At 38.4% G+C, this 24951-nt stretch overlaps 1 protein-coding gene across 3 annotated transcripts in view; it reads left to right on the top strand.

Moving 5' to 3' along the window:
* The window catches only part of FRS2 (fibroblast growth factor receptor substrate 2), a 112492-nt gene extending 89971 nt beyond the window's left edge, over positions 1-22521 (top strand). For all 3 annotated transcript variants that reach the window (XM_058682155.1, XM_058682153.1, XM_058682154.1), the window contains 6 exons: positions 5848-5942; positions 12574-12665; positions 13847-14033; positions 14591-14749; positions 15136-15299; positions 16704-22521. In XM_058682155.1, coding sequence (XP_058538138.1) covers positions 12600-12665; positions 13847-14033; positions 14591-14749; positions 15136-15299; positions 16704-17654 — 1527 coding nt within the window. In that variant the 5' untranslated portion in view covers positions 5848-5942; positions 12574-12599 and the 3' untranslated portion in view covers positions 17655-22521. The remainder of the gene's footprint in view (positions 1-5847; positions 5943-12573; positions 12666-13846; positions 14034-14590; positions 14750-15135; positions 15300-16703) is intronic.
* Positions 22522-24951: the final 2430 nt, after the last annotated feature.

The raw sequence follows: 24951 nt of genomic DNA, 5'->3' as shown, positions 1-24951 counted from the left end.
AGCATCCATGTTTTTCTCAAGTACACATGGGACATTTTTCAGGATAGATGATATGTCAGGCTGTAGATTAATTCTTAATACATTTTAAAAAATAGATATCATACAAAGTATCTTCTCTAACCATGGGGGTGAAGTTAAAAATCAACAACAGAAGGAAAACTGGAGAAAAATCATAAAATTCTGGAAATTAACACACTTTTAAACAATCAGTGTATCAAAGAAGAAATCACAAGGAAAATTAGATAATACTTAGAGATAAATGAAAATAGAAACATGCCAAAAAGAATGGGATCCAGAGAAAGCAGTACTAAGGGGGAAATTTACAGCTATAAGTGCTTACATTAAAAAATTAGGAAAACTTCAAAATGACAACATAACTAACTTAAGGAACTAGAAAAAGAAGAACAAACTGAAACCAAGGATAACAGAGGGAAGGAAATAATGATGTTTAGAGCAGAGATACGTTATACAGAGAATAGGAAAAAAAGAAAAAGCAACGAAATAAAAAGTTAATTCTTTAAGACAGCAAAGTTGGCAAATGTTTACTAGATAAAGAAAAAAGAGGGAAGATTCAAATTACTAAATTAAGAAATGAAAGTAGAGATATTATTACTGATTTTACCAAAATAAAAAGTACTATAAGAGAGTACTATGAACAATTGTACACTAACAATGTATCTAACAATCAATTAGATAGCATTGATGAAGGACAAATTCCTAGAAATAAAATCTACCAAGAAAATCACAAATAGAAAATCTGAATGGGCCTAGTAAGGAGATTGAACCAGTAATCAAAAATATCCGGACTAGAAGAGGATTGGTTTCACTGTTGAGTTCTACCAAACATTTAAAGAGTTAACATTAGTCCTTCTCAAACTTTTCCAAAAAACTGAAGAGGGAACACCTCTTAATTCATTCCATGAGGACAGCATTACCCTGATGCCAAACCCAGACAAAGACACTGAAAACTACAGACCAAGATCCTTTTTTTTACAGATTTTATTTTTAAGTAATCTCTAGACCCAGCATGGTGCTTGGACTCACAACCCCAAGATCGAGTCCATGCTCCACTGCCTGAGTCAGTCAACCAAGTGCCCCCCAATATCCCTTATGAACATTGTTGCAAAAATCCTCCCCCAAATACTAGCAAATACAAGCATACATTTAATATGTAAATCAGAAACATATTAAATCCCACATGACAAAGTGAGATTTATTCTTGGAATGCAAGAGTGGTACAACATAGAAAAATCAATCATTATAATGTACCATATTAATGAAGTGAAGGGAAAAAAACCACATGATCATCTCAACTGATACAGAACAAGCATTTGACAAAATTCAATATTTTTTCATCGTAGAAAAATTTTAAAAATGAGGAATAGAAGGAAACTACCTCAACATGACAAAAGCCACCTCTGAAAAACACACAGTGAACATCATACTCAGTACTGAAAGACTGTAAGACTTTCCTCTAAGATTGGAACAAGTCAAGGATGCCTGCTTTCACCACTTTTATTCAACATAGTACTGGAAGTTCTAGCCAGAGCAGTAAGGCAAGAAGGAGAAATAGAATGCATCCAAATTGGAAAGGAAGAAGTAAAACTATCTGTTTGCAGATGATATGATCTCATATGTATTGAAAGATTCCACACACAAAAATTTTTTAGGACTGATAAACAAATTCAGCAAAATACTAGGATACAAAGTCAATATGCAAAAAATAGTTACATTTCTATATACTAGCAGTGAACAATCTGAATGGAAATTACAAAAGCAGTTCCATTTACAGTAGCATCAATAAAATACTTACGAATTAAGTTAACCAAGGTGGTGAAAGACTTGTACAACAAAATCTACAAAACATTGCTGAAAGACATTAAGGAAGACATAACTAAACACACCTGTGTTCATGGATTAGAAGATGTAATATTGTTAAAATGTGAGTGCTCCTCAAAGAGAGCTGCAGATTCAGTGCAACCCCTATCAAAATCCAGTGGTGTTTTTTTTTTTTCAAAAAATAGAAAAACCCACCTTAAAATTTATATAGAATCTCAGGGGACCCCAAATAGCCAAAACATTTTTTTGAAAAAGAACAGGGGGCACTTGGGTGGCTCAGTTGGTTAAGCATTCAACTCTTGATTTTAAAGCTCGGGTCACGATCTTATGGTTTGTGGGATCGAACCCCACATTGGATCTGCGCTGACGCACAGAGCCTACTTGGGATTCCCTCTCTTCTCTCTTTGTCTCAGTCCCCCTGCTTGAACTCTCTTTTTCTCTTTCTCAAAATAAATAAACATTTTTAAAAAGTATTTTTAAAAAGGCAAAACAGGGCGACTCACACTTCCAGATTTCAAAACTTATTACATAGCTACAGTAATCAAACAGTATGGTATTGGCATAAAGACAGACTGATAGACCAGTGGAATAGAATAGAGAATCCAGAAACAAACCCTCACATATATGGTCAACTAAGTTTTGACAAAAGTGCCAATACCATTCAATGGGGAAAGGACAATCTTTTCAAAACATGGTGCTCGGGAAACTGGATATCCATATGCAAAAGAATGAACTTGTACCCTCACCTAACACCCATACAAAAATTAACTCAAAAAGGGTAAAAGACCTAAATATAACATAAAACAATATAGTTCTTAGAAAAAAAACCCATTAAACAAAAGCTTCACGACATTGGATCTGGCACTGCTTTCTTGGGTATGACACCAGAAGCATAGGCAACAAAGGCAAAAATAGACAAATTGGACTTCACGAAAACCAAAAAATTTTGTACATGAAAAGACAATATTCAACAGACTGAAAATGGCAACCCACGGAATGGGGGGAAATATTTGCAAACCACATATTTGATAAGAGATTAATATGCAAAATATATAGAGAACTTCTAAAAGTCCGGAACAGGGGCGGGTGCCTGGGTGGCTCAGTTGGTTAAGCGTCCGATTCTTGGCTTCGGCTCAGGTCATGATCTCATGGTTCATGAGTTCAAGCCCCACATCAGGCTCCATACTGACAGCACGGAGCCTGCCTGGGATTCTCTGTCTCCCTCTCCCTCTGCCCCTCCCCTGCTCACTCTCTCTGTCTCTCTCTCAAAATAAATCAATAAACTTAAAAAATTTTTTTAGAGTCCAAAACTAAAAAACATACCAACTCAAAAATAGGCCAAGGCCAATAGACATTTCACCAAAGAAGATATATGAATGATTACTAAGCACATAAAAACATGCTCAAGATCACTAATTATTAAGGAAATGCAAATCAAAACTACATGGAGATAACATCTCATACCCATTAGGATGGCTAATACCAACAAACAAAAACAGAAAACATGTTGGTGAGGATGTGGAGAAATTGGAACTCTTAGGCATACTCGTGGGAACATCAGTGGTACAGCTGCTGAGGAAAACAGAATGTCAGTTCCTCACAAAATAAAAAATAGAATTACCCTGTGATCAGCAGCATTGAATTGAAAGCACAGTCTCAAAGATATCTGTACATTCATGTTAGCAGCTGCATTATTCACAGTAGCTAAAAGGTGGATAAATGTCCATCAATGGATGAATGGATAAGCAAAATCTGGTGTGTGTGTGTGTGTGTGTGTGTGTGTGTGTGTGTGTGTGTGTATGTAGTGGAATATTGTTCCAGCTTTAAAAGGAAACTGTGACACCTGTTACAGCATGGGTAAGCTTTAAGGACATCATGCCTAGTGAAATAAGGCAGGCACAAAAAAGATAAATACTGTGATCTCATTTATATACGGTACCTAGAGTAGTCAAACTCATAAAAACAGAAAGTAGAATGGTGGTTGCCAGCATTAGTTGGGAGGGGAAATGAGCTATTTAATGGGCACAGAGTTTCGATCTTTTAAGATGAAGTTCTAGATATTGGTTGCACAACAATATTGAATATATCTAACTCTCATAAACTGTGCACTTAAAAATAGATAGGATAATCAATTTTATGTTAGGAAAAGAAAAAAAGGACTGAAGGTAGGACAGAATAAAAAGTTTTCATAGATTTTGTTGCATGCTTTTCAATATTTTCTAGAGCCTTATAGGTTGGTACACTGATTCTTTGATATATTTTATTTCAAAACTTAAGATTATTCCTTGGTATAGGGTTATAGAAGGATCACTGTCACTTCTGTTAGTCATATTTACTATAATTAAACTTATTTCAGAAAGGAGGTTGTGAGATGCTTGTAAGTGGAATCAATGAGAAGAGAGATTTTCCTGAGTTAATTGGCTGACATCTCTCAGGAGAGAGAGATGAACAAACAATGTGTATTCTTTTAAGAGCAATGATTTGTGTTGGAATTAGCCACATAATTTTATAAGCCAAAAAGCATGATATATGTTAATCTCCTGGAGAAAAGAAGGGTGTGCTAAAGCAGAGGCACTGGGTAGCCGCCCGCTCTAACATGGGCTGTAGCAGCAGCTTATGAGGGGCACAACACACCTGGCTGAACTGCTGATTTTGTATATAGGTTCGAAGTCCAAAATTGAAAATTTTGTTTGCATGTGGATTCATGATTTAGAAATGTTCATTTTGTAGTTTCTTAAATTTATTTTATTTATCTAATTTTTATCTTCTTAGAGAGTGGGGGGAGGGGGAGGGAGAGAGAGAGAGAATCTTTTTTTTTAATGTTTATTTTTGAGAGAGATAGAGTGTGAGTGGGGGAGGGGCAGAGAGAGGGGGAGACACAGAATCTGAAGCAGGCTCCAGGCTCTGAGCTGTCAGCACAGAGCCCGACGCAGGGCTCAAACCCACAAACTGCCAGATCATGACCTGAGCCAAAGTTAGACACTTATACCACTGAGCCAGTCAGGTGCCCTGAGAGAGAGAGAGAGAAAGAGAATGAATCTTAAGTAGGCTCCACGCTCAGTGCACAGCCCGATGCAGGGCTCAATCCTGTGACCATGACCCTGGGATCATAACCTGAGCCATATCAAGAATCAAACGCCCAACAGACTGAGCCGGCCAGGTATACCTGGAAATGTTCATTTTGGGAATCAATCATTTGTTAACTCTAGTTAATATATAGATTAAAATGAGACTATTTGCAAAACCCCTCATGCCTGATACAGTGTAGTTATTCAGTAAATGTTAGTGCCCATGTTTAAGTTTGATATTTTTCTGTGTTATAAAAAGGGAATTGATTGACCAGAAATTTCCCAAAAGTATGTTGGAATCTCTTGAAATTTTAAATTGTAATTTATTGCTATAAGTTATACCGTTATCCTGTGACTCTATGACATGCTTGTTCTAATGACTGACTTGACTAATGACAGTCCTAATGACTGACTCCTCTGATTTGGTTCTGGAGGGGTCTTGTAGACTAGGAAGGTACAACAAGTGGACTCTAAAGTCTGGTCTTTGGGAGGAGTGCCAGAAAGGGTTAAGAAAAGTGACTGGAAGTGGAGAATTAGCCTGCCACAGGATGAAATGGGGTTTTAGACTTGGAAAGGAACGTCGGAGGTGGTTTAGTCTGACCTCTCATTTTATGGCTGAGGAGATAAGTATAGAGAAGTGAGTTGTCCAGTGTCATAGCTGTAGTGGAGAAGCCAGTCAATGACTTATGAAGGTTCTGATATCCAAACATTATAGAACTTAGACTATATAGCATGCTTACTTCCTCCTTTGAAAAGGCTGTGTGAATGGTAACATGTACATGTCATTTTAATTTTAAAAATAGATCTTCTATATTTATCAGATTTTTATACTTTTGAGTTTATTTAAATAGATTAACTGAACTAACAGTGCTACTGGAAGTCTTATAAGGAAAATCATTGCTTTAAGAGAAATAAATTCTTGCCTTTTTTCTGTTTCTAGGTTAAGTCACCAAACAAAGAAAACATGTTATTTTGAAGAATGATTAAACTCCTGATGCTGCAGAAGAGGCTAAGAATATTAATGGCTAGATCTAGGTAAGTTGAGGTTTATCTTAAAAAAAAAGAAAAACATTAAGTTCACAAATTATGTTCTCTTTTTTTCCCCCACAAATCAAACAGGATATTTTAATTGTTTTCTTGAATGTAGTCACATTGCGGCCTGAGTTGCTGTCCCCTCCAAAGAATAAGGACAAGTGGCTTTAATTAAACTAAGCCAATGTTTACAAATTTAAAATAATCAGGGGCGCCTCAGTGGCTCAGTCAGTTGAGCATCTGACTTTGCCTCAGGTCATGATCTCACGGTTTGTGACTTTGAGCCCGGAGCCCTGTGTTGGGCTCTGTGCTGACAGCTCAGAGCCTGGAGCTTGCTTCAGATTCTGTGTCTCTTTCTTTCTCTGCATGCACCTCCCCCCCCCAAGTAAATAAACATTAATAAAATAAAAATAAACATAAAAATATTCAGGCAACTTGGTGCAATACCAATCTTCACAAACGGTAGCTATCTTTTGTTCTTGAATGTAACCTCAGCTACTTTCTTGAGTGAGCATAGTTAGTCTATATAGGTTTTTGCTGAGTTATGAATTCGGTTGGGTAAAATGGTGAAATCATATGGTTTCTTATCAAGTATTTACAGTTTTAGTGCACATTATTCTTACATAACTCAGATGTGGTCTCCAAATATTAATCTGGTGGTCATAAATGCAGAATATCTAGTATCTTGCCTTTCCCCTTGCCTAGGAGTTTGTGGTTCTGGAGGAGGAGTCAGAGATGTGCAAGAGAGCTCCACACTAAAAAGTCTCCTTCTGTGTTGGAAGATTGACCACAACCTCCCGTTGCTCCAGCTGTCTAGTCTCTCACTCAGACTGAGCCTTTTCTTTAACCTTACGGAGGCCTCCTGTTCCTTTTTGCCTTTGGTTTTTCCATTTCATCAGCCCTCTTCTTTTTTTACTTCTTTCCCGACCAGACCTGATGTTCCATCACTTCAAACCCCCTTATTGCCAGTATCCTCTAATTTCCTTGTCCTCTTACTCTCTGAGCCTGGGTCGCCAGAACCATCTGCCCTCTGGACGGCTGAGCACTGCTGCAAAAACAGTGCCGTCTTCCTCTCCAACCTCTGCTGAACTCTGAGTGCAGCCTACTGAATAATCCTGCTCCCTTTCGTGGGTAGCCCCCTGGTGAATAATCCTACCGTTTGCCTCAAGTCCCTCATTCTGCAAACTTGTTTTCTATTTTACGAAGGGAATTTAGGATGATAGATGTTACCTACTTCAGTTTTTCTGCTGGGTTCCACCCATTCTTATTTTCTTCCCTCTCTCCTCAGAACAAGGCAGTCCTGCTTCTGTGGGCAGACTTCTCATTCTGAGCCCTGGAACTCCTCTTCTCCAGTCTCCCTGTCTGTCTTGATCTACCATATAACTCATTTTTTTCCTTTTTTTTTTTTTTCCCTAAAAATTTTAACCTTTCTTGACCTACTGATTACAAACCTGTGTAAATCTATGTCATCTGGAAACAAATAACTCAAGCAGCATATTTTCTTTTGAAACCATGTCTGTCTATGCTGTCACACTCTGCCCTTCCCTTTCTGAACCTGTTCGGGAAAGAGCAGTTTCTGTTCTCTGGGGGGCTACTTCCTTATCTTCCATTTGTTCACTTCAGTTTGGTTTCTGCCTCTACCAGTCTCCCATGATGGAACCCTCCTTCTTGACACTTTCTTTTTTCAGTTTGTACGATTCTGATTTTTTTTTTTCCTCCTTCACTCGCTTACCTCTACTCCAGTATTTCTACATTTGCATTCCCCAGAATTTTAACTGTAGACCACTCTCGGTACTATCCTTGGGCAGTGTTTTCTGTTTTACAGCTTCACATATTCTGTGTGTATCAATATCTTACCCCTTCCTCAAATCTATACTCATGTATTTAACTCTCTGTTGCATATCTCCATTTGGTTGTTCTCTAGCATCTCAACATGGCTAAAACTGAGCTAACCACCATCACTTCCACTTGAAAACTACCATGCTTTTTTCTGTCTCAGGTAATGGAACCAGCCCCCTTCATCTGCCACACTGGAAGCTGCCTCTTCCTTCCCGTATGCCTAGCCAGCCACTTCGTGCTGCTCACTTGCCTTCCTAAATATTTTACAAATTCATCTCTTGTGTCTCCCTACTACTGCTGCACTGGTTTTAGGTCTGTAGCAGATTTCATTTTTCAATATTCCCTAACTGGTTTTTCTTCTCTGAACTGAACTGCCACTTAAATTTATTCTGCAGGTGGATATATTTAAAATGAAGTCATGAGCAACTCGCTTTCCTGCTTCCCATTCTTTACTGGCTTTCCATCATGTGTAGGATGAAATCCATTCTCCTTAGCATGGCACACGAGGCTTTTGTGTCACATGCTAGGCTTTTCATTAATTGTTGTTGTGCCGAATTGAAACACTCAGTGTGGATAGAGTTTCTAAGTAGTCTGTACCGCCATTCAAATGTCCCTGACCGCACGGGAGGTGCTGCCTTAACAGGTAGCCCATGAAGGTGGCAAATAGAAGAATGATTTTCTAGGGGTGTCTAGCGGGCCAGCTGGTGGAGCGTGCGACTTTTGATCTCAGGCTTGTGGGTTTGAGCCCCAAGTTGGGTGTAGAGATTACTTAGAAAGATATTTAAAAATCTTTAAAACAAAACAGTAACAACAACAACAACAAAAAAGAGGGATGATTTTTTATTTCATTTGAGGAATTGTTTAAAAACACTCCTTTGAATGTTTTGAGGCAGAAGCCACACTATAGTAATCTTTTAGCACTTTATATTCATGAGCAGGTCAGTGGTAAGGATAGATGTATAATTTTCAAAAGCCTTTGTTTCTGTCAGTTATCCCTCTACTTTAAAAAAATGTTTTAAATATTCTTTTGCCTCTTTCTCATCATATAATTTATTAAATATTTTCAGGCATACCTTGTTTTATTGTGCTTTGCTTTATTGTGCTTTCCAGATACTGTGATTTTTATGAATTGAAGATTTGTGACACTCTTGCTTTGAGCAAGCCTATCAATGCCATTTTCCCAACAGCATTTGCTCACTTTGTGTCTCTGTGTCACATTTTGGTAATTCTCACAATAGTTAAAACTCTTTTATTATTGTATTTATTATGATAATCTGAGATCAGTGATGATGACTCACTGAAGAGCTTAAATGATGGTTAGCATTTTTAGCAGGAAGTCTTTTTTAATTAAAGTACATTGTTTTGTTGGACACACTACTACACATTTAATGGACTGTCATATAGTGTAAACATAACTTTTTTTTAAAGGTTTATTTATTTTGAGAGAGAAAGAACGAGCAGGGGAAGTGCAGACAGAGAGAGAGAGAGAGGGAGAGAGAGAGACAGAATCCCAAGCAGGCTCTGTGTCATCAGTACAGAGCCCGCCCGACATGGGGCTCAGTCTCACAAACCATGAGATTATGACCTGAGCCGAAATCAAGAGTTGGAGGTTTAATGGACTGAGCCCCCCAGGTGCCCCTAAACATAACTTTTATATGCACTGGGAAACCAAAAAGTTGATTTCACTTGCTTTATTGCAATACTTGCTTTTTTACTGTGGTCTGGAACCAAACCTGCAGTATCCCCAAGGTACGCCTGTATTAATTTTTCCATGTTTGTTTATTTATTTTAAGAAAGAGAGAGAGAGAGTGGGAGAAGAGTAGAGAGAGAGGAAGAGAGAATCCCAAGCAGGCTCCAAGCTGTATTGCAGAGCCTGATGTGGGGCTCGATCTCACAAACCCATGAGATCATGACCTGAGCCGAAATTAAGAGTCAGGCACTTAACCAACTGAGTCACCCAGGTGTCTCCAGTTGCATTAATTTTTAAAAAGTAAATATTGATGAACCATGTGCTATGTCAGGTGATATGCTTAGTGCTTAGAGAAGGCTCCTATCTTTAGGGAAATTACAGTGAAGTGAATGTTGAGACAGATAAACATTACAATAGAATATGATAAATGCCATGATAGAGTCATGTCCGTGTGACTAGGAGGACACCGAAGGACGTCTAGCTAGTTGGAGTCCCAGATCCTACCTCATTGTTCAGGACCCTTTATATGGTTTGGCCCCTGCTCTTGTTACAGCCTGCCTGTATTCTAGTTGTATTGGACACCTCACTTTCTCCTGAATGCAATATCACCTTTCATGATCTTTCATGACCTTGACCTTTGTACTCTTTTATCTGTCTCAACTACCTATTTCTGTTCTGTGTCCAGCACACCATTTCTGCTCACCTTTTTTTTTTAATTTTTTTTTTTTTTTCAACGTTTTTTCTTTATTTATTTTTGGGACAGAGAGAGACAGAGCATGAACGGGGGAGGGGCAGAGAGAGAGGGAGACACAGAATCGGAAACAGGCTCCAGGCTCCGAGCCATCGGCCCAGAGCCTGACGCGGGGCTCGAACTCACGGACCGCGAGATCGTGACCTGGCTGAAGTCGGACGCTTAACCGACTGCGCCACCCAGGCGCCCCTCTGCTCACCTTTTTAAGTACCAGTTCAAATGGTGCTTCCTGCCCTGTTAACCCAGAAAGTTATTTGCTCCCTCTACTGTGCCCACAGAACTCTTCTCAGATTCTAATATAAGATTTAAACATAATGCATTATCTATTTACATCTCTGTCTCTCCCTTTAGACTCATGACTTTTCAGAAGTACATACTGTGACTTAATCATCTTTTTTGTTGTTGTTAATGTTTGTTTTATGTATTTATGTATTTTAAGAGAGAGAGAATGGGAGCTGAGGAGGGGCAGAGAGAGTGGGGGGGAGAGAGAGAGAGAATCCCAAGCAGGCTCCATGCTGTCAGCACAAAGCCCAATGCAGGGCTCAGACTCACAAACCGTGAGATCATGACCTGAGCTGAGATCAAGAATTGGATACTTACCTGACTGAGCCACTCAGGTGCCCCTGTGACTTAATCATCTTTATGCCATGATATTTAGCTGGCATATTACCTGGAGCAAACTACCAAACATGAGTCTTAACTTTACTATTTAATTTATCGCTTCTTTTGGTTTGTACACTAATATACTTTTTCATCTGCCTCATACTTATACCTGCCAGCCTTTTTTACCTTTATTTAGTACAGTTCAATTCATTCAGCTCACAAGAGACTTAGAGCTCCCCGCTCTGTGGTGCTAGGTGGCGTGTTAGGGCATGGGGAATGCAAAAACTGGATAAGGTCTGTCCCTGCTTAGGAAGGAGCTTACGGGGCGGGGGGTGGGGGGGGTGGGAGGGGGGAGCAGGGAGAATGATACTTAAATAAACAGTGTGAAAATGCTGTGATACTGGGAAGCCCAGGGTGCCTTGGGGGATACATAAAAAGTGTAACCCTCCCAGTTTGCTTAGAATCAGCGAAGCCTCCCTGAATCACTGTATTCTGATTGGATCTTGAGAAAGGAAAGGAGCAGCATGGAAGGGTGTGAGGGGACAAGCTGCTCTGGGGACTGTTTAGTATGACTGGGTAGGGCTTGAAGCAGAGACAAGGAGAGTTCAGACTAGATCTGTGGCCAGGGATGAGATTGTGAAGAACCTTATGTCATGCGGACAAGCTTCAAATTTTTTTCCTGAAGATAATGAAGAGCAACTGAAGAATTTTAAACCAATTTTACCAGATTTATGTTTTTGAATATTTAGTAGCTTTTTGTGCTTCCTTTCCTTCCACTTTTTCAAATATTATCACATTCATTCTGATTCTTTCCCTTGTTTGTAAGTAGTGTTTTGAATTTTATCTTTGTTCATTTGCAGTGTTCTTGAACACTTAATGTCACCTATAACCTACTATCTCTGACCTTGTGTGGGAAAGCAGGATTACACAGACATGCTGTATCAGTTTGCCAATATTCTCTGTGTTAAGTTACCGCTTGATTTTTGGGTTGTCTTTCTTTCTTAATGAACTGTTCCAAATTTGTTTTTGTGTCTTATTTACCAGTCAGCTTTGGCCTGGTTAGGTACATAAAGGATACTACAGTGAATAATAAGAATCAAAATACCTGCCAACCTAGAAGTCCAACATCCCTTTAGAAATTTATTAAAAGAAAGATATGAAATTCCTGACAAACCATAAAGGGTTAATTCCATAAATGACTTCATTTAAGTCGTGTTACATATGAGATAAGACCTTAAATTGGTTTTTTGTTAAGGTAATTTAAAAATAGGCAGACCTTTGCAAATTAAACTGGAAATTTGAGATTTCTGTGAAGTCTACCTCATGCAACTATTCTCATTATCACTGAGCAAATTCAGCAGCTGAATGTGTGAAATCTAGCTTAGCTCTATACCTTCTTGGGCTTAATTTTCCTCATCAAAATAATGCAGGACTTGTGTTAGGTGGTTTCTTTCTTTTTTTTTTTTTTTAAGTTTATTTATTTTTAGAGACAGAGAGTGAGTGGGGGAGGGGCAGAGCAAGAGGGAGAGAGAGAATCCCTAGCAGGCTCCATGTTGTCAGTGAAGAGTCCGTCGCAGGGGCTGGAACCCACAAGCTGTGAGATCATGACCTGAAGTGAAATCAAGAGTCCGGCGCATAACCGAGTGAGCCACCTGGGTGCCCCTGTGTTAGATGGTTTCTAAAGTCTTTTTCTGTGTTACGATTTTTATATCCTACATTTAATAATTTTTTCCAAATTATCTTTCATGTAGCACTCACATGGTCTTCTGAAGAAGCCATGGGTAGCTGTTGTAGCTGTCCAGATAAAGACACTGTCCCAGATAACCATCGGAACAAGTTTAAGGTTAGTAAAACTGGTTGAGTTACATCTTTCACTGCCTACTTGGATGTTCTTTTTCTTCCCTTAATATATCTTACTTCCTTACTTTTATCTCTGGACCCTTTTATTTCTCTTTGTGTCCACTCTGCCTTTTCTTGTTTTAACAAATGATGACAGACAGTTCTAGAAATACTTTTTTAAATGCCATTTTATAGGTGCCTCTTCAGTCTGGTCACCACATCCCAGTCATTGCTTCATATGCCTGGATAATTTCTTAGCTGGACTCTACCCTTGAGTCCGTCACCTTTGTGATCCATCCTGCAGTTGACATCATATTGATCTTACTCTTTCATCATCCTAAAACTTCCATGGTGTTCTGTTACCTAGAGCATAAATGTTCCATTTCTTACCTATTCACAGCCATTTAGTGCCTCTCGTAGTCTGACCTCAAGTTGTTGTAAGTCATAGCCTCTGGATCACACAAACCTAGGTGTAAGTTGAAACCCTGTGGCTTTGTAGCTTTGTGACCTTGGGCAGGTTTGTTCCGTTTGTGTACAGTACAGTGGAGAAAATCGTATTACCTGCAGTTTAGGATTGTTACGAGGATTAAATGGGAAAAGTATGTGCAAAGCGCTCTGCCTACCCCAGGAATATAGACAGTTCTCCTTAAGTGTTACCTGTCTGGCCATTTTCAGAAACTCGGCAGTGCAAGGCTTTCCCTTCCATGAACTCTGTACCAGTCTTGTCTTGGTCTCTCTGAAATATACCTTCTTTGTGCTATAGTACTGCATCGTCAGGATATGCCCTACAAGCCCTGACCCACCAGCTCTCTCCTGAGGCCCGGCTGAAGTCCCTCCTCCTCTTTGGTGAAGACTTCTCCAGCAACCCTAGGCCACAGTTGCTGTCTTTTGCAACCTCTGTTGCACCCATTTGTCTACTACTCCTATACAGCTTTGTATTGTTGATTTCATGTTTGTATATCTTATATTCTCACTGGGAATGTGAGTCGCTTGTGGATAGAAGCAGATCTTACATTGCTACATAGTTCGTGCCCTGAAAACACATTGGTTGATGAGTGAGCTAACAAAAGAGCAAATAACTGAACCAATCAACAATAGTGCATTTTGCTGACAAATTGGTGAAATGCGTGTATGACCGTCAAGTGGGAGCATCAGGTTAGCACTAATTGAACTTTCTTTTTTTAGGTCATTAATGTGGATGATGATGGGAATGAGTTAGGTTCTGGCATTATGGAACTTACAGACACAGAACTGATTTTATACACTCGCAAACGTGATTCAGTAAAATGGCACTACCTCTGCCTGCGGCGCTATGGCTATGATTCAAATCTCTTTTCTTTTGAAAGTGGTCGAAGGTGTCAAACTGGACAAGGTAGGTAGAGCCTTTAATTTTGGCTATGTTTCTTTACTGTTATTACTTTTTGGGGAAAGAACCTAGTTTGGTTTTTTTGCTGCCTACTGTGTGAAAGGCCTTGGACAAGTTACACGGCTTCTGTCAAACATCAGATTTCTGCTCCATCAGAGAGGTATGCTAATGCCTACCTTACAGAATTGTAATAATTAAACAAGGTAAGGATCGTAAACCACCAAGTAAGGGACAGTCAAATGGTAAAGGATCATCTGCCCATAACGGTGATTTGGGCTCCCCCTGCTGTTAAGAAACAGTCTAAAGTAAGTGTTCAAATCTTGTTTTTGTCTGCCTTGTTTTGGGCCATCTCCCTTAGACATATGAAAATTATTCTGTGAATTTCCTTTTGGGCTTATGTTTTGAAACAGCATGCCATTAATTTATCAGACATTTATTTAAAAGGCCTTTCTTGCTGTCAGTGCATAGAATACTTAACTTCACAATTTTGTTCTTTGACAAGTGCTCCTGTATCTTTTTTAAAGCTGTGGCTACTATTTTTCCCTTCTATTTTGTATTTGTAGGAATCTTCGCCTTTAAGTGTGCTCGTGCAGAAGAATTATTTAACATGTTGCAAGAGATTATGCAAAATAATAGTATAAATGTGGTGGAAGAGCCAGTTGTAGAAAGGAATAATCATCAGACAGAGTTGGAAGTCCCCAGAACACCTCGAACACCTACAAGTAAGTACCTGTTTTTTCTCTTGTATTTTGAATAACAGACATTTATAAACTATGAATTATGGATTATTTAATCTGTAACATGTTAGAGATCACCATTGGCTAACATAAGCATAATGGTCATCAGTTTTAAAAAACTGTTACATCTATAATAGAAACATTTTTAATATTTTAATTAGGAAAACATTAGAAGTTCCATATTATCTAAAATGTGAATGGAAAGTTGGAGTGGAAGGGGGTGTTATTTGTGCTCTGGTTTCTGCTGTGTCTTACCCAGAAACACCTTGCTTAATTCTCTCCAGGCCTATTCGATTCTCATTCATTTTTATTCTGTCTGTCCTGCCCCCCATATCCTGCTTTCCTTCTTAAACCAATAAACAAAAACTCAGCTCCAGGGTTTGCTGCTCAGAATTTACCTAATGGATATCCCCGATATCCCTCATTTGGAGATGCTTCCTCACATCCTTCAAGCAGACATCCTTCTGTGGGAAGTGCACGCCTGCCTTCAGTGGGTGAAGAATCTACTCATCCTTTGCTTGTGGCTGAGGAGCAAGTAAGTGTGCGCTGCCGTCTGATGCGATAATAGATTGTGTGGGGTTAGAGCGTTGCTGCGCCAATACTTGAACATTTTAGTCCATTTGAATTGTAGCTTTCACTGTTTGTATGTGACTTTTGTGGTGAAGAGTCAGAGGAAACAGCATATATTTTCTGACATAGGCCAAATATCTACAAGCATGGAGGGAAACGTAGCATTATGGTAGTTTTTAGGCTCACAGGAGAGATGTGTCTATGGATAAAGGCAAATATAACTAATGGCCAGTTCCTGTTATAATAACCTCCAATGCTCTTGGAATTTTTGCTGCTTTTTATATTAGTGGACTACTAGCAGAAAGGTAGATTTTGTTGTCAGGGTTTTTATGAAGCTATTTAATATCCCAGAGTATTACTCCCAGAGTATTTCATTAGAGAAATGAAGTATTTGGTTGAACATTGTCTCTATATTAATTAGTTATACATATCTTTGTATATCTTTGTATGTCTTTGTATATCTCCATATGTATATCTCCATATCATTAGGAGATTTTTACTGTTTTGAAACCTATTTCTTTGTGTTCTTTACATAGTAAATGAATTCTTGTGTTATTTACTATAATTATACTTCCCTCAGTTTTGCATTTTAATTTTGAGTTTTTCACATTTTATGTATAGTCTCCCAAATGTTTTTGTGTTGTTCCCTCACGATACCATTGACCTTTTCTAAATAGTGATGATTTCTTAGCAGGTGGTATTTATTTTATATCTATGCATTTTACAGTACTCTTATTAAATCCAGTAGATGCTCTTTTTATAGTCACAGCGTCTGTAAGTCATGATAAATTTGTCTCTTCTTTTTAATACTTGTTATTCTGTATTTCTTTTTTTCTTTTTAAGTCTATTTATTTATTTTGAGAGAGAGAGAGCGTACACTCACACGGGGAAGGGACGGAGAGAGAGAATCCCAAGCAGGCTGTGCACCATCAGCATGGAGCCCGATGTGGGGCTCAAACCTATGAACCACGAGATCATAACCTGAACTGAAGTCAGACGCTTAACCAACTGAGCCACGCAGGCGCCACTATTCCTTATTTCTGACTCATGTTTTAATGCATTGATGAGAATTTCTAAAACAACATCAAAACGATAATCCCAATTTGTTCCTGATTTTTTTTTTAACAGACTGATTTTCATGTATCAAGTACAATGTGATGTGTAATTTTAGAGTATTTTTTTTATCAAGTGAGGAAGATCTTTCTACATTCCTCCCCTCTCCCCACCTTTTTATTAGTGAAAAATGGATACAAAAGCTTTGAAGGAAGAGTGTATCAAGAAAGTTAATCGATAAAATTAACTGATACGGTCACCGATTTTTGTTTTTGTTTTAAGCAAGTTATTGATTCACTTTCCTGTCTTGTTTTAGGTCCATACCTATGTCAACACCACAGGAGTGCAGGAAGAGCGGAAACACCGCACAAGCGTGCACGTCCCATTGGAGGCAAGGATCTCTAATGCTGAAAGCAACACACCAAAAGAAGAACCAAGTAGTATTGAGGACAGGGACCCTCAGATTCTTCTCGAACCTGAAGGAGTCAAATTTGTCTTAGGACCAACCCCTGTTCAAAAGCAGTTAATGGAAAAAGAGAAACTGGAGCAACTTGGAAGAGACCAAGTCGGTGGGAGTGGTGCAAACAGCACGGAATGGGACACTGGGTATGACAGCGATGAGCGCAGAGAGGCACCCTCTGTGAACAAACTGGTGTATGAGAATATAAATGGGTTATCTATCCCTAGTGCCTCAGGGGTCAGGAGAGGTCGTCTGACATCCAGCAGTACCTCAGATACCCAGAATATCAACAACTCAGCTCAGAGAAGAACTGCATTATTAAACTATGAAAATTTACCATCTTTGCCTCCTGTTTGGGAAGCCCGCAAGCTAAGTAGGGATGAAGATGACAATTTAGGACCAAAGACCCCATCTCTAAATGGCTACCATAATAATCTAGATCCAATGCATAACTATGTAAATACAGAGAATGTAACAGTGCCGGCAAGTGCTCACAAAATAGAGTTTTCCAGGCGTCGGGACTGTACGCCGACGGTCTTTAACTTTGATATCAGGCGCCCAAGTTTAGAACACAGGCAGCTCAATTACATACAGGTCGACTTGGAAGGTGGCAGTGACTCTGACAACCCTCAGACTCCAAAAACGCCTACCACTCCCCTTCCACAGACCCCTACCAGGCGCACAGAGCTGTATGCTGTGATCGACATCGAGAGAACTGCTGCTATGTCAAGTTTGCAGAAAGCACTGCCACGAGATGATGGCACATCTAGGAAGACTAGACATAATAGTACTGATCTGCCCATGTGAGCCGGGAAAGCATTACCTTGTTTGCACCTTTGTGAAGTTTTCAAAAATGAAGATGCGAGTGCTTCATTTTTCATTTCTAAACACTAACTCCTTTTATAGACTGATAAGATTTTTGTTTTTTCTGAATATTTCCTGTGCTTCTTTAACTAAAGGGAATTAATGTAGAGCAGGTACTCCTTAAAGAACACTCATTTCAGTATATACTACTCATTACTGTCCAGCAGCACCCCCATTCTCACAGTGCCTATTTAAAATGAGAGTTGAAGTGAGTGACAATGCTGGTTGATTTGTATCAATATTCCGGACGTACGCACATCATTCATGTCTAAGTCATGGTTGGCGTTTAAGACATTTTATAAAGCCTCTTGATAATGTGCATTGCTAACAGATAACTCTAGGCTTTGAAAGTAATTATTTGTAGATTCACTATTCATGGTATATGGCCTCCGGCATGTAACGTGAGGAATCCTTTATTTCGTTAATTGTAGGCTTTTTGACTTGAGCCAAAACATATGTAAAGGAAGTAGAAGTACCACACCTCCTTATATACCAGTCAGTTCCTTTGCCTTCTGCGTTACTAGAAAGAGTCCTATGTCCGTGAATGTGGTTTGCTTTTGGTGTGTTGAAGGGCAGGAAGGAGTCAAGATTTTCTGTTCACTCATCTCATGATGTCATTTGAAGGGCATGCCCAGATATCTTAATGAGAATTCCACTAGACTCAAGAATCAGTCTCAGGTCACTTTACCCAAAAACTTTGGAAATCTGAACCACGATCTCTTGAAAGTTTCTCTCCTATAGATTATTAACTATAACATTGTTTTCTGGAGGCATCTGTGACATCAGGTTGCCATTTACCTTCAGTTTTTTTCCTTTGGTGTTTGGGATGTCTTATTTTGTTGCTTGATGTCTTTTTCAATTTAAAATGTTTGAGTTTGTATATAGTTTTGAAATTGGATTATGTGTTCATTGTTTAGTTTGCATTTTTGTCAAATTGTGGTTTTGAAGGTTCATTTGGAACTTACTGTTATTCTATAACAGGGTTGCCCTTGTCCAGTATTTATTTATATGCTGTTTACTTTTCAAGTTGATAAAAACATTCGCTCGATTTGAAATTTCCCTTGCGTCCATTGGTGATCTCTTTAACAGCTGAGACAAAAAGGAAGCAACTTTTAACACGCAGAGCTCCCTAACGGTACTGTTTGCTCTGTGGGCGCTCCCCCCCGACCCCCCGACCCCCCCCCACCCCCCACCCCCCCCCCCGGCACTTTAGCAGTGATTCCCTCATCACACGGCTGCGGTTTTACTCTGCCCACGGTAGTGCTCCTCGGCTCGGTTGTCCTTTCTCACAGCTGGGTCTTTGATGATCCCTTGATTTCAGGAGAGTGTTAGCATTGTTGCCAGCATAGCAGATACAGTGGAAGTCTTCTAGCAATGAGATTGTGTCATAATTTAGGATTTAAACCGAACTGAAGTTTCTATAAACTGATGAGACTCCACATGCCTAACTCTTAGAAAATCAGAATGTTCCAGTTTCTCAAACAGTAGAGAAGACAAGAGAAGGTAGAGTGGAAAGGTTAGGGTATTGTTTTCTCTAAATATGAGGGCGTTTGAGGTCATGATTTGGATCTATCTGATGTAACTAACGTTAATTTAGCATGAAAAGATTTCAGTCATATAGCACCCAACCTGATCAGTAAATAACCTAATTATATAGGACAGTGACTGGATTAGCAGAATAATAGAGTGGGACCATTATAAAGAAAATAAATTATTAAAGGTGTCTGTTATTTTCAGTGCCATCGGTTTATGTGCATAGCAGAATTTTCTTCTTTTCTTTTCTGTGAACTTGGTGCTTGACTAAAGTGTTCACTGTTCTCTAAAAAGAGAATAGCGGTATAGGTGTGCAGTTTCCATTTTTAATATATTGTTCCATTTATGCTTTCTTCTGAGTAGAATGCTAATCGTGCCAAATTTATGTGTTGGTTTTTGTAACGAGGAATAAGAATAATAATGGAACCAGTACACGCGGTTTTCTCCAAAACAAGCAGGCAAGACAGAGCCTCCAAATGAAAGGGCTGACCTGTTGATTCATTTTGGAGGTTGGATACTTTATTTTCTTTCTTTTCCTCATCATTTTCCTTTTCCTTCCAGATTCTAATTAGTCTTTATATATTTTAGGTAGCTCCGATATAATCATTGCAGTTTATGCTTTAAATACTGTGTGCTTTAAAAATGAAAATGGGACCAATTTGTCTGCTAAGAATTTGATTTTAGGTACTATGAGTATTAGGAAGATGTATACAACTGGTGTTTATTTCTAGATGTCTCTGGAAATCACCCGTGTTCCTATTTAATAAAAAGTGATGTGGAACACTACTTGTCCTTTGCAGTAGTCTAGCCATGGGCATTAAGCTCTGTCCTGGGAGAATGTACCAGTGACTAGGTACATTTTAGAACGAGATATTTTATTGGGATATAATTGTGGCCATACGTTTCAGATTTTCTGAGACAGACCTAATTTTAGCTATTCTGTTCTTTGACAGACCATACGATCCCACTTACTGGTTTTGGAAATATACTCATTGTTTATATGCTCTCCCCCTGATAGAGTCCTCTTTTATCCATACAGGCAATAACAGCTTTTTATCCCAGATCAGGGGTTGGAAACTGATATGGGTATTACCTGTGTTTTTTCTTCACGTGTTTTGTTTCCCAGTTTCATCTTCTTTTAAAAATGAAAATATGGTGCCTTCCCTCCCTCCAGGAAGATTGGCAAATAGTTCCTTTTATTTACTGCTGCTGTGGAGTGATGAGATATGCACTTTACTCTTGAAGACTCAGCAAAAAGCTTTTCACTTCCCAGTATATCCAGAATAGATCACATTTGGGACTTAAGAAAATTTGCCAAGCAATCTTTGTTTTTATAGATATTAATGTTGACCCCACAGTTCAATGTTATAAGTCAAGCTAGTGTTTGTTTATTCCTTCCCCCTCAAAAAAATCTGTGGCACAACATATAAAAATGTACCTCAATAATGTTCTATTAAAAATGGGACAGGGGCCTTATGTTTTCATAATTTCCCAATAATGTGCCACCGTATTTTTGCCTCAAGGTAAAGGTTTTAACAAGCTAAAAAGTACTTCCCACTTCCCCCTGTGCAGTTCGTAATCCGTAATGCCCAGTTGTTTTGTGCAATGTGTAGTGTGTGTGTGTATAAATATATATGTATGTATGTGTGGATATACATACATATATCTATATCTATATCTATATCTATATCTATATCTATATATATCTCCTTGAAATAGACATACCATCAAAGACAACATTCAGAAGTAACTGATGTATTGGCATCTTATTCATATTTCTGATATGTGAGGTATATGGTACTAATTACCCTTTCTCTGATTTTTGCCAAATTTGAATAAAGGCATTGGTACGAAATTACAGAATGTATAGAAAATGTTTTTGGCTTGAAAAATTAACAGATATTTTACAACATACTACAATATACTCTGCCCAAACCAGCACCCTATCTATCCTTCTTCTTCACATCCCTATTCCCCATTCCTGTTTCCTCATATTTTGGGGGTATAACACAATTCTTTTGTAGCATTGATACAATTGCAATTCTATGACAATTGGACAAGAATAGCATGGAAACAGACTGGTATTAATAGTACAGTAGTCACCGGTGTGCCACATTTGCATTAGTAAATGCAAAATATACATTTTATAAAGGAAAAATTTTGTGTTATGTTTTTATTTTCATTACATTGTATAATATTGTAAGATTCTTGTATGTCCTAATTTGCATTATAAATGTTTTTTTCCTACGTAAAGGCATAAATATAGCAACTTTGTATAAAGGTAGCTTATTAGATTTTTAATTTTTTCTTTTATAAAAAATTGTCTAACAGTGGGACTACCATTGCCAAATTGTATATGAAATAGGAATTTTATCCCCTATGGTTAATTTCTTTTATAAACATTCCATATTTCTCTAATAAAAGACATAAGTGATACTGTACTATGCATAAATTGTATATTAATGCTGTTTCATATCAGCATTTTAAATTTTGGTTTGCATTTTTAATATTGGCAAAATTTACCACTGTTGATTAAAACCTTGTTATATACATGTAACAACATCTTTTGCCCTCTTTCCCTTCCCACCCTTTGTTCTCTGTTTTCCCTATCAGTGCCAACTTCATACATTTTGTAGCATGGCAATAAAATATAACTTTTACACTGAGGCCAAGTGTGGCTTTTTGGAGGACGTGGAGCTGGGAGGATTGCCCTCTAGTTGTTCTTTGCATATGACTTTTTGCCATATAAACCATATCTCCAGGCATGAGAAGTTATTTCATATATGATGTAAACATGCTTTTAAGGACAAGTGTGAATGTGCTTTTAAGCTTAATTTTTGTCATAACAAATAAGAACTAATTTTTTATCTTTGGAAAAGTCAGAGTTCTTGAAGTACAATCAAACCTTTATTAACTGGAGTACTTAAAGAATAAGCTAATAATTGAATTTAGTTCAACAAGGGCTAAGCAACACATTTTAAAAATCCTTATTTATTGTAGAGTATTAGTATTCTGTCCTAAAAGTTATATGTAAAATATGGTTTAATCTTAGATGATTTAGGATCTTGCAATGCCTTACTGTTGTCATTCTGGCATAAATTTCCGTAATGAGGTACTCAAGTTGATACTGGAAGCTGAGCTGACTATACACTGACCTTAAGCATTCATGAAAAACTGCTTTGTTGAATAAAATCTGATCGGAGTTCTTATGGTTACTTTCCCCTTATTGCCGAAAGTAGATTGCAATAAAACCCCAATAAAAGTTTGGTTGGATACCAATTTAAAGTTTTCCTGTATTTATATTTTGCACATTTCTTAAAACTTTATGATAAGAGGTTTTCTTAGTCTTATATCGGTGCATCCATTTTCAAAGTGAACATATAATAGGTTAATGATCACGTTTCATCAGAGAAATGAAATTACAAGTATTTGACAGACCCTCACAGTTTTATCTATGTGGTCATTCAAACGAGTAGTTCTCAGCTTTGGAACTCCAAACCTAGTCAATAGGTTGGTACTGCAAAGCCTATTTGGGTACAGCTCAAGATGGAGATCACTTAAACAATGAAGGGCATAGACAAGTCCACAAATGATTGGCTATTTACTATGTGCCAGATACCATGGGACCCATAAATTGGTTAAGATGTGGCAGAGACTGCATCTTGGAAAATTTGGACATTCATTCTCAGAAGTTAAAAACTTCTTTGGATTATTTCTGTATTTTTCCTTTGAGTTCTTTGAAGACAGCTATTCATAGCTCATTTAATGAATGAGCACAAACAGGCCCTATGCTACTAATAAAGATAGTCCTTGCGCTCCAAAGAATTTGTGGTTTAGAATAGCCCTTCTAATGAGGGTAATGCCCATCCTCCCCCCGCAGAGAACTAAGCCCTAAGACAAATTGTATATGATAAATTCTCTCTGATACCTCTAGAATGGTACTAACTATATACCTGAGGAGAATTGAAAAAAGTGTTTCTCCCAATTCCTAGTATAAGTGGTATGATAAAGGCACATACAAAAGAAGGGCATCAAACTCAGTCTAAGAATGGAGTTTTTCAAGAAAAGCCTAGAGGTGGTAATCCCTAAGGTTTTTGATGAGAGTCTTCACAGATTTAAAAGAAGAGAGGATAGGGTGTCTTGAGAAGGAAGAACATGTGCAAAGACACAAAGGTACACAAAGATCATGGTTGCTCAATGTTGGCAAGGGGTTTCATATGACTGGAGCATAGGTTGCAAAGGCAGGATGGGAGATAGAGAAGAAGGAAGAAATGAGATCACGTAGGAATTTTGTCTTAATTGAAATGGTGAGTATTTGGAGGATGTTAAACATTGGAGAAACAATAGTTGAGAAGGATTACTCTGACATCAACATGGAGGAACATTGGAGGGCATGACATTTTAATAAAGCAGGGAGACTGATTCAGAAGCTCTTACAAAAATGGAAACACAACTGGATGAACGCCTATTCAAAGGCATTGTTGAAAGAGTATGTAGGTTAGTTATTGCTGTGTGACAAAGTTACAAAGTTACAAAACTAGTAAATAGAAAAACAAATCCAAACCCTTGCAGCCTGATTCCAGAAACTTGAGTGTTTAACCCCTAGGGGACAAGGGTGAAGAGTCAAAACACATGCAATGGGGAAAGGACAAATTGCTCAGAGTCCCCTCATAGGGGGTCTCCTCCTGGTGGTCTCTGGCCTAGCACCACTGGGAGCAAGGCCTGCCTCCTAGTCCCCATCCAAATGCCCCCCGTTATGCCCCCACCTTCTCTAAAGCCCAGGAGGGAGGGGGCATTGGTTTTTCCATCACCCATAGTCTCAGGCTTAGGTAAGACTCGGGCCTGCCAGAGGACATAGTATTTCCAAGTAAGTGACTTTGCCCGCAATGAAAACAGCCTTTTTTCAATATTGTGCAGGCATCTCAGCTTCTCATTATTGTGACTCTTCTCAGTCCAGTATATGATTTAGGATCTCCCCATTAAAGTGCATTTCTTAAAAGAAGAGCAAGTTTAAACAAAACAAAACTCTTGATAGATTTAAAACAACAATTTGTCCAGTATGAACACCTGTTTTCACGATGGACCTGAGTTGAGCATAGTGTAAACCAGGGTCAGGAAACTTTTTCTGTAAAGGATCAAATAGTGACTATTTTAGGCTTTATGGGCTAGACAGTCTGTCACAACCACTCTGCCATTGTATAATTCTATATCACATTGAACAGTATAAAAATGAATGGGTAGGGGCATCTGGCTGGTTCAGTCAGAACAGCACACAATCCTTGACTTTGGGGTTGTGAGTTCAAGCCCCACATTGGTGTAGAGATTACTAAAAAATAAACTTTAAAAACATATATTATTTTAAAAATGGGTATGCTTGTGTTCCACCAAGCTTTATGGACACCAAAATACAAGTTTCATATAATCTTAATGTATCATGAAATATTCACTTTTTTTACCCCAACCATTTAAATATGTAACACCCAATCTTAACTCTCTGGCCATAAAAAACCAGGTGGCAGGTTGGATTTGGTTCCCTCACCATCCCTCCCTGATGTAAACTAACCCTCTTAAATCTGAAAGGTGAAAACGATTAAAAATTGAAAACATCTATCAATGTTAACAAGCTTGCTGAGTGATGCATTAGTCAAAGGGAGAAAAGGGTATCAGTGGATGATAGAAAACCAATAGGTTTTTTTAAGGACAAAAA

The sequence above is a fragment of the Neofelis nebulosa genome, chromosome 8 (assembly GCF_028018385.1).
Source record: "Neofelis nebulosa isolate mNeoNeb1 chromosome 8, mNeoNeb1.pri, whole genome shotgun sequence".
Lineage (NCBI taxonomy): Eukaryota > Metazoa > Chordata > Mammalia > Carnivora > Felidae > Neofelis > Neofelis nebulosa.
The sequence above is the reverse complement of the archived record's forward strand: the minus strand, read 5'-3'. Positions and strand labels throughout refer to the sequence as shown.